Here is a 10,844-nt window from a genome sequence, read left to right on the forward strand (position 1 = left end):
ACGGGCTCCTCGGGCCCTCCAGGGCTCCTCGGGCCCTCCAGCTGACGAGGCGTGAGGCTGAACGGGCTCCTCGGGCCCTCCAGCTGACGAGGCGTGAGGCTGAACGGGCTCCTCGGGCCCTCCAGCTGACGAGGCGTGAGGCTGAACGGGCTCCTCGGGCCCTCCAGCTGACGAAGCGTGAGGCTGAACGGGCCCCTCGGGCCCTCCAGCTGACGAGGCGTGAGGCTGAACGGGCCCCTCGGGCCCTCCAGCTGACGAGGCGTGAGGCTGAACGGGCCCCTCGGGCCCTCCAGCGGAGACAGGTGGCTGAACAGATTACCGAGGAGAGGAGCGACGGTGGCGTCACTTCCTTTTAGACGAGGAAACAGGAACCAGTGGAGAAACGGAGACCTCCTCCTCATCCTCCGACCACACAGCCGCCAGAAAAAAGGCAGGCGAACGGACAGGCGAACAAGGTCCCGGCTGGCGTGAGGAAGGGGAGGAAGCCTGCAGTGGCGATGAGGCAGAGTGTGCGTTGTCCTGCGGCAGCGGTGGGGAAGATGTAGTGAGGGAGAGAGCAAGCTCACCAGCCCTGACCTGCTCTCTCCAGGCAGTTATGGTGTTCCTCAACTCAGTGTCCTTAGCAAACTGGCTAAGCCGGGGATATTGCCGAATGATGGCCTCCACTCAGCCCCACTGCCATGGTCCTTAAATCCGGGGACAGGGCGATGCGGTCGAGCAGGCTCACCATCCGCTCCATCTCGCCGTAGAACTCAGAGGAAAAAGAGTCTGCAGGGTCCATGTTCTGGTCGCGATCTTCTGTTAGGTGTGGCTGTGTGCAGGCAGGAATAGGACCCAAGGTGCAGACTCCGGAGACAGACGTGAACTCAAAAAGGCTTTAATTAGGTACTCAAAAATATAACATAACTGGAAAAAACTCAAAACAACCTTAAACTGGAGGAATGACAGAACACACAGCTAGGAAAATGGTAGATCGCGACACGGACACAGAGAAACACAGGGCTTAAATACACAGAGGGAGCAATCAGGGAATGAGTAACAGGAGGGAAACACAGCTGGGGCAAATCAGAACTGACGAGACCAAAGAAGCGTAAACTGAACACACCGAGATAAGACAGAAACCTTCAAAGTAAAACAGGAAACACATAACACAGACTGAACAAAGACACAGACTCGCACGCACTGTAACAGAGGGAACAGAGACGTGGGAACAGTGCAGACACAAACACTGACTGAACACGGGGATATAGGAACTTAAGATACACATAGACGCGAACTAGACAAGGCGATGCAGGTGATAGGGGAGACAGAGCAACTAAAGAAGACAGAGACATAAGCCATAAGACAGAACTCAAAGAAACCAAAAACTAGAAAGTATAAATAATATAATAAACTCAAAAACCCTGGGTCAACGACCCAGGCATCCTAACAAAAGCTGCCTTTTTGACTTCATCCTGTTGTGTTTGGGTCCAATTCTGCCTGCCACACAGCGCTACAGGACAGTCTAATATTTTTATCTTTTTAATGAATCTTTGGTCATATTTATCCAGGAAAACACAAACATGTAAAGGAGTCATCATAGTTCTCTGACCTCGTTGGTCCAGGTTCAGCACTGAAGTTTGGAGGTTGATGTTTGGACCAGTCACTCCTCACCGACGGACTGCTGGATCCTGCAAACTGTGACCTCTGACCTCTGCAGACACAAACATGTAAAGGAGTCATCACAGGTCTCTGACCTCGTTGGTACAGGTTCACCACTGAACTCTGGAGGTTGACCTTTGGACCCATTAGAGTTCAGCTTTTTACAGGAAAACAAATGTCCCTGAATGCAACAGTGAGACACAGTCTGCCTCTGTGGCTGTGATAGCTGCCATTAGGAGCGCTCATGTGTTTGCAGTTAGACGAGGAGATGTTACCATCATGGACACGTTAACAAATCCTGCAGCATCAAGTGGCACAAACACTTTGTGTTCCTGTCATCTGCAAGCAACAGGAAGTTCATTAATAAAGGCGGGATGGAGACGCGACTATGATGGTTCTCCTTCATCCAGCTGTTACACACATCTGGGCTCACACGACGAGCCTTTGTCTAATACAGCAGCTGCTCTCTGAACACTTTTCTGAAGAGGAGCTGCACAAACCTTTGTTTGCTTTCTAGAGCAGCGTATCAAAGTCAAACTACCCACTGCTAGCAGCTGTTTGTATCATAGTTTAGGATCCAGATGTGTGAGGTCTGAATTTACACCTCTGATTAAAATACATAGTTAAAAACAGCCAATTGAGTCCAAATGTGTCTTAAACCAGATAAACTGACAGTTACAGCTGAGCCTCTGTGTCCTTGGAGACACTGCTCTGCTACAGAGATGCATTTTAGAAACCAGGAAACATCAAAATCATTTAAATCAGAGAGTTCTTGTTACTAACAGCTCACCTCTCTGCAGCAGACACAGGCTGGGATTTAAAACCAATGCCTCGATGATTTGACCGGTCACTCTGTAAAGACACAGAGCTGGATGGTTTCTGATTGACGCTAAAAATAAGTGAACATGAAACATGTGTCACATCCAATGTGTCCAATACATTAGATAAAAAGTATAAACTATGTAAATAGTATATTATTTAAATCGTTAAATAGTAAAAAGCTGATTAAAATTTCAAACATTTTAATACTGACATGAACTTACTTTTCGTCAGATGACTTCTTTTGCCCTAAATTACGAAAGAAATGCTTCACCCGTTTGCTCTTAGAGGACACAGAGCTGGGTGGAGGTCCAGGCTGGTTCCTGTGAATAATGATGGAGCAGTGATGTGAGTGCTGAGCTGTGACATGGAGAAGAGTCATGGACAGTTAGAGATGGTCATCTCACCTCTGAGCTTTGGTCTGGCTCTCATGTTCCCCACACAGAGTGCTTTTAGAGGGAGGGACTCCCTCCTCTCTGTCCTCACACTGATCCATGCTGCTCAATTCACATCAGCTCACACACACTTTCTACCTTCACCTGCAGAGGAAACACAAATCATTCATGTGCACATCAACTGAGAGCTGCAGAGGTCGTGTCTGATGTGTTGGACTAACATCCATCTGAGACGCAGCTTTCATCAGTTCACTACAAAAAGTGTCACAGAGCCCAGTTCAGCCTCCAAATCCTCCATTACTGTAGGCCTACAAAGCAGCAGGTCAAACATGGCTGCAGAGAGCAGCTTTATGTCAGTAACCATGTCCAGGACCGAGCTGACTGCTTACAGAGTTCATACTCTAACTGCTAGCTGCTCTGCTAGCTAAGCTAACTCAGTAACAGTGACTCTGACAGCAGTTACTGTGGAACAGCGGCCGAGCTCAGGACACATTCAGTGTGTTTAGTCTGAGTCCTGGACTCTGATTCAATGGATTCAATCCAGCTCAGAGTTTCATGTGTTCATCAGAATAAAATACATGTACTAATATAACAGAAGTAATGCTCTGAATGCAGGACTGTAATGGAGGATAAATAAGGTTTTTACAGCCTGAAAGAAACATTCAGTTCATATATTTGTAGACAGTGAAGCAGTTTTTAATACTGCAGCTGTTTCCTTCACCTGTGTGTGTGTGAGCCACACCTTCATGTGCTGCTTTAGAAATATGTGGTCTGACTGCTCAGACTGAGTCTAGGAGGAAAGTTCACACGCTGGAGAAAGTTTTGTTCCTAACTTTGTCAGAGTTCGGCTCCAAAGACGAAGAAGACGGAGCTCACAGTCTGTAGATGGTCCTCAGTGTGTGTGCGAAGCCAAGAAAGCACACAGGAGTGTGTTTATGTCAGCAAATCAGTGTGTGTGAAGAGTCTGAGGGAGTGTGTGAATGAGACTCAACACTGAAACCAACAGTCCAAGAAAAGCGTCTGGATTTCTTTAAGTTTAACTTACTACTTCGTGTCTTGCTTGATGTGTAATTATATTGTCTTCAATGTTCCAGCGAATAGGTTCAAGCTACAAACCTATCACAGACCCAAACACCACAAACCATCAGTTTCACCATGTAGAATATATTGTTGTTTCCTTGCTTTTAATTCAGAGAAAAACTCTGATTTGGATTTTCTCTGTTCTCTTTGCTGCTGATTCTCTATCTCATCTTCGCTCTCAAACATTTAAACAGCAGCGAGTCTGCAGCTGAGGGAACACAAACTCAAACTGTCGGAACAGGTTTGATCGTTTCTTGCGTTTATTAATTTGGTGATTCATCAAATGTATAACTGTCATAATCTGCTGCTGAGTCTCTTACGCTGATGAAAATGCAGAAAACACAGATCACGAACACCAGTTCAACCAATCACATTCATTCCACTTTGATCTGTGACAAACTGATGCATTCATCTCTGTTAAAGTGTTGCGTTAGACTGCTATATATTTTTGTGTTCTTTATGCTGTAGATTTTCATGTCTCTGGAATAGTTGCAGCAATAAGGATGATTTTCTGTAAAATCATATTGATATGACCGTGAATTATTCGTAGATGAGCGTTAGATTAGTTTGATGGGTTAACTCAGAGAGCTGAAGATATGGTGGACATGCTGACCTCGCTCCCTGGTGTACAGGGCCGTTTACCCTCATGATTAATATTCACAATAAAAAAATGAGGCGAACATCATGAAGTCTGTGTGTGTTTCATAGTGTCGAACCACCTTTGTACAGTTAAACCTAACAGTTACTACATGACGGAAACACCAGCGTTATTTCTTTTATGCGTTTATCAGGTCACGCTGATTATTGAACAAAAACCCAAACATCAGCTGTTAATCGAATATTTTTGCTCTCTCTCCTCCTTAAACATGTTTTTAATGTTAGTTATAATTCAGAATTGGTGACTGGAACACGTATGACACATACGAACATCAGGAAATAAAACCTCAGTAAATGAAGTCAGTGTACAGGGGGGGTTATGGCAGCTGTGTACCGGGACATGCGCTTTGTCGGTGGTAATAACAGCTCAATTGCTTGCGAGGCGAGCGGGTCTGTCCCACGCTTTGCCGTGAGCAGGGCTCCTACGCCTTTTTCAGGGTCAAATTCAAGCACTTTTTAAGCACTTTCAAGGTCCCTTTTCAAGCTTTTCCAGCACATCAGCCCCCCCGCCAAAAAAAAAAAAAGAATGCATGTTTCAATTCGCATTACCTCAGTAAGACCATGTGAAAATGAAAACAAATCATCCTACATGAACTTAAATACCTTTGTTCAACTTTTGCTAAGAAATAGAAAAAACGCACCACACAAAAATACAGTGGAACCCCGACTTACGAATGCCACATTTCACGAAAAATTCAAGTTACGAAGGCACTGAATGGCAATATTTCTGCCCGTGTTATGGCAAAATGCCCGAGTACCTGTACTAATACCTTATATACATAGTGTATAAACTCTAAATGCCCATTTCACTTAAAAATTAAGATGTGAAAATGTGAACAAAAAAAGAAAGAAATAAGTCTGCTCATCAGATATTGATGCTTCTTTCCTGTGTGACAAGAATTAGGAGACAGATATTTGTTTGTTTTTTAAGTTAATTCCCAATAAAACTGTTTTATTGCTAACTACATTGCTCTCTGTATTATTGCTGAAGTCCTAAAGGATCACCTTTAAAGTGTTTGTGCTAATAACATGTACAGTCAGACAGGCATGGAGAACAGCACTGACTGGGAGGCTTTGAACAGATCAAATAGTTCAATTCAACATATAAGACTTTAAGAATGCACAAGCATCTACTTAAAATCTATTGAATTTGTCATCTGTGATATTATTTTGTACAATTCCAATGTATTTTGTTCATCTCCCTTAAATAAACAGGCAGCCTTAAAGTATGAAATATTCATATACAAACACATATAAATGTGTGAACTGTCTCAGTGGCTGATTGTGCCCCACAGGCCTCAGTGTGAGCTTGAAAAGACATTTATAATGTTTAAGTAGTTTAATGTGCAGGTGCTGACCATAAACACATTTTGAATGAAAGCCGGGGAACTTTGGTAGCACAGAAACAAGTGGCTATTCTTTGTGACTATATGGACCACTCATATTACCGTTATTTCAAATACTCCAGAAAGCTGGTGTCCAGGGTGTAATTGGCCGTTTTTGACTACTTTTGATGTGGCCTCTGTATTTCACATTTAAAAACTGTTTATCTTGCCAATCTGTTATTTTCTCATTTTGACAAAATGTATCAGCAGAATTTATCTAAATTCAGACAAAATTTAAAATACGAGTAGAAAGTGATATTTTTGACTGTAAAAACCACAAGCATGTTAAACAAATCATTTTCATAACTTGAAATGCAAACAGAAATTGTACATTTTTTAAAATACACAAAAGTTTTGCAGACAACAAAGTTATATTTACCTAAAAATGCAGCCAAGGCTCAGACGCTTTTTATGTAACCATTTCAAACTATTTACAGAACAATCAGGCGCAAGGCAGCCCAGGCGGGGAAATTTTGCTTTTACATTTTGCGACGCATTTTATTTCTCTATCTGATAAGAAAACTATTCAATCAGATAGTTGTTTGTGGTGAGCAATAATAAACAATGGATAATCCGTATACAAACAAATTCAAGCTTTTCTCCTCAACGGAGAGCCTCCCCCGATTGAACAACAACGCGTCAACAACATGCTGTGACTCTTCTTCCCTCTAAAGTCCTGGTGTTAACACTCACCCTGCATCAGCTTCACCTATTTTAAATTGTTTTTACTTTTCAAACCGACGGATCATTTGAAGCCAACCATCCAAAAACTGCTTCAGCTGTGTTTGATGTTTATGCTACAGCCTGTTTACCAATATAATCAATATCAGATATCAGAGCAACAGAAACCTCGGTGATCAGGACGCTGGGACTGAGAACAGGAAGTGGCTCAAACGTCACAGTTTCATAACGTCACCCTGAACTCCACTCACGGAGTTTCTGTCGCCATTGTAGCTTTTAAAGTCCCGTGATAAAGGTGGGTCTTTCTGTGAATCCGCACGCTCATTGGCTAATAGCTCGAGATTGACACATCGTTATCCAATGAGCGTGCGGGAACTTCCGACATAAAGTTGTTTCCTTTGAAAAACCAAAGTCTGATTATTTTTGCCTCCACTGACGGAGCCTGTTGTTCCCGCCACAGAGACACAGTAATGTCAGAGTGGTGTTAACACTCACCCTGCCTCAGCACAGCCCTCACTCTCCTCCTGCTCTCTCACACTAAACGGAGGCTCAGCTAAACTCACTTCCTCTCTACTTACAGGAAACCAGCGCTCAGAGGAGCCGACCGGCCTCACATTTCACCCACAGACACGAACAGCGTGGAATTATTTTATGTCATAAGAAGAAACATATTCATGTTAACACTCACCTGCAAAGGCGTAGATTTGGTTTTGGCATTGGTGGGGACGGATGATTCAACCACTGAACCCTGCTCTGTTTCTTTTGTTCCCCTTTTTGTCTTTGCTTCTTGATAAAAAAGGAGAAGTATACCTGCCTACATATGCTATTCTACCTGCTTTTAAACCATTTAAAATTACAATTCATAGTTTTATATGTGAATTTTGCAAAGAAGAGTGAGCAAATATTTCCACATCAAGATGTGCCATGCTAATAGGTTCCTACCCAAAAAGACTGATTAGAGTGATAAAAGGCAAAGGTGCTGCAACAAAGTATTAGTTTAAGGGTGTGCATATTTGTGCAACCGGGTTATTTCAAGTTTTTTATTTTCACCTGTGATCTTGTGTCACCATTACTCTCTGAGCTTTGTGTTGGTTCTTCTGTCACCTGACAAATAGGACATACATGACAATAAGAATAAAATGTGGAGCTGCTTCAGTGTTTCTGTCACTTTGTGCAGATCTTGACTCGTCAGTAATGTTTGTAGGGTGAGTGCATTTTTAAAACAATTTGTGCAAACTGCACTACAAGGTTTTATTTTTATTTATTTGCAAAATCATGACTACCTCGTTATATTTTGTCTCAAAAATGAACCCTATGAATATATCAGTGCCATTAGGATGAAATTATTGTGTCACCAGCATTTTAACGTCAGACATATAATTTTAACAGCCTCTGTAAACTAATATCCTGGCTCGCTCGACGCTGCCGTTTTCTCTGACAGTTTCAATCAAAATTAGAAATGCTGCTCAGAGACTGAGAGAACAAATAGTGCTGCCTGTTGTGCAGTTAGTTTCCAAAACACGTTATTCATGGTTACATACAATTTTAGACTGATGTCTAATGAATGGCTATCGTGGCTCAAGAGTTGGGAGTTCGCCTTGTAATCGGAAGGTTGCCGGTTCGAGCCCCGGCTTGGACAGTCTCGGTCGTTGTGTCCTTTGGCAAGACACTTCACCCGTTGCCTACTGGTGGTGGTCAGAGGGCCCGGTGGCGCCAGTGTCTGTCAGCCTCGCCTCTGTCAGTGCGCCCCAGGGTGGCTGTGGCTACAATGTAGCTTGAAATCACCAATGGGTGGATGACTGGATATGTAAAGCGCTTTGGGGTCCTTAGGGACTAGTAAAGCGCTATATAAATACAGGCCATTTACCATGTGGGCCAAAGCCTAGCATAGCCTGTAATGTTATTGTGATGGACACATTTTATGAGTGAGCTTGACTTTAAGTAACTTACAGGTTTCTTTGAAAAACACTTTCTTATATCCAGGTTCTTCCTTTTTGCTGCCACCCACCTCTCCTCCTTGCAGGCCCTAGCAGCGCAGGCTTGCCGCTGCTAAAACTGTGCGGATCGATACTGAAATATCGATTCTTCCGATACCAGCAATTTATGTTCTAGAATTGATTCTCATATTATAATATCGATATTTTAGTACTCTGGGGTAAATTTGTAGTTTTTCCATTAAAATGAACGCAGTGGAAAGAAACTATATCATTCGGATCGTCTAATTTGGAAGGAACTACTTCCTCTTATGCCTTTCATAGTCATATGCGAAATACGGCTGTATAAATGTGTCGCAGCCCATTGCGTGCACACTCACAACAATGGCAGAGCGCAAACAGAGTCATGTGTGGACGCGTTTTACCTCCACAAACAGCCCAGACGCGGTTTGTGATATATGTGGCAAGACAGTGAGGTGTTGTGGCAACACCACTGACCTCGTCAAACACCTCGGAGTAAATCACATCACAGAATATGATAAGCTTATGTTGAGGTGAACTGAAGAGGAGGACAGGGACAGGTGCTGCTAGAGCGAGACAGACGTCTCTCGCAGAGTCCTTTAGTGCTGCAGGCAGGCAACATGCTCAAATAGCGCACAACGTCAGTTTTTTTTTATTTCTATACGATTATTCTGCATTATTAAGCAATAAAAACAAGTTGTCTGATATCCTCTAATCATTATGAAGCAATATGGTTATGTTATTATTACAATTACATAATACAATTATACACAGCAAATTCAAAAGTGTTAAATTTTTTGGTGTTAATAGTCTTCTTGCAAAAGTAGAGTTAATTTTACTCTAAGCAGAGTCACATTCTTTTAATGTAACTCTGAGGTGTAAAATGATAGTAGTTAAAATCGAGTGTTAAAAATGAGTGTTTCTATGTCAAATCTGGAGGTGTTACAATGGAAACATTAACTCTTGACCTCTTAACTCTGAACTCCTAGAGCGGCTATGACACCAACAGAGTAAATTCACAGACTCCGCCCCCAGCACGGCTCCAATCGAAGCTGAAGTGAAGCCGTTTCGGAACATTTTGCTCTACATATTTGAGTTGTTTGCCATGCTTGGTAAGTCATTCTTTCAAAGATTGTTTCAATTATTATCATGAGCTTTTACTTCTGTGGCTCTTTGGAGTTGAGACGAAGCTGTGTGAAAGGCATTAGCCATGTTGCTCGGTGATAGCATAACATTCTGTTTTAGCTAGCTGAAAGGTATTGTTTGCGGCAAATACCACAGCCTTGAAAAAAAGCTTGCATGTGAATTTTCAGTCAAACTTTTGGTCAAATACACCTAAAACAATGTCTAGAATGTGAAATGTTGGTATAATGGTGCTACTTGAAGCCTGAAAACGATCGCCCATAAAAACAAAAACAAACGAGCAAACAGCAGTAGCTGACGTCCTGACTGGATTCTACGTTAGCATTTAGATCCCTCCAGTTCTATGCACACGGTTTAGGTAAAAATGAAAAAGGTTGAGGTTTTACATTTAGTTCAGTATTACCTGTTGCCTGTGTCCTTGTCTTTTGGGAAAATACTTTACACAAGTAATGGCTCAAAGAGGATTCCTTTTTTTTTTTTACTGTGCTGCAATTGATTACTGGATTATTTGTGCCATTAATTAGTGTCAACTAATTTTTATTCAATCTCCGCACAGGATATGCTTGTGAAGATGGGATATGGGGGAGAGCAGAAGTGCGTTGAAGTTCCACAAAGGGATGAATGAAGGACATGCATATTGTATTGAAGAAATAAGTGATGAGAATGCTGTTATTTGCATTTACCATGTCAGACCTTTTGATAAACACAATTCTAATGAAAGTGAGAACATGTACACTGTTACATCTTTCAGAAAATGTTTTGAAATTGTGGTGCACAGTTCAGAATAAATGTTTTTCAAAAACCATTGCATCTTTTTAGTAAATGTTTATTTCCAAAAGAAATTTCTAGAAGTTCAGAACAGTAAAATTCCCGCTTTTTAGAATGAATTAGAAGATAACTCTTAAGTAGTTAAACTAAAATACTCTTTGAGAGTTAATATATAAACTCTTAACACTAAGTGTTAAATTATCAACTCCAGACAGATTTGGTGTTTAACACTAAATCAGAGTTAATGTACCAACTCTCCAAAAAGAGTTAAATTAACACTCTCTGGTGTGGACCCATATAGACACTTTAATAGTGTTGAA

The 10,844-nt window shown here is 42.0% G+C and overlaps 1 protein-coding gene and 1 long non-coding RNA gene across 2 annotated transcripts; one reads left to right on the forward strand and one right to left on the reverse strand.

Annotated features, from left to right (window-relative positions):
* Positions 1–1,542: 1,542 nt before the first annotated feature.
* Positions 1,543–2,993, reverse strand: LOC147336750 (uncharacterized). Its single transcript, XM_086285613.1, has 4 exons — positions 2,868–2,993; positions 2,685–2,783; positions 2,432–2,530; positions 1,543–1,693 (listed from the first exon to the last, which is right to left on the reverse strand). Exons 1-4 carry the CDS (start codon positions 2,954–2,956, stop codon positions 1,543–1,545), a joined length of 438 nt encoding a protein of 145 aa, XP_086141739.1. The 5' UTR covers positions 2,957–2,993.
* A 6,389-nt stretch (positions 2,994–9,382) lies between these two features.
* On the forward strand, positions 9,383–10,561 carry LOC147336751 (uncharacterized). Its single transcript, XR_015128326.1, has 2 exons — positions 9,383–9,725; positions 10,313–10,561. It is a non-coding gene; the product is annotated as an uncharacterized LOC147336751 (long non-coding RNA).
* Positions 10,562–10,844: the final 283 nt, after the last annotated feature.

The sequence above is a fragment of the Aulonocara sp. 'chitande type north' Nkhata Bay genome, linkage group LG3, assembly GCF_057382095.1.
Source record: "Aulonocara sp. 'chitande type north' Nkhata Bay isolate Kocher_YH1m ecotype deep benthic linkage group LG3, A_spYH_male_GT1.1, whole genome shotgun sequence".
NCBI classification, from domain to species: Eukaryota; Metazoa; Chordata; class Actinopteri; order Cichliformes; family Cichlidae; genus Aulonocara; species Aulonocara sp. 'chitande type north' Nkhata Bay.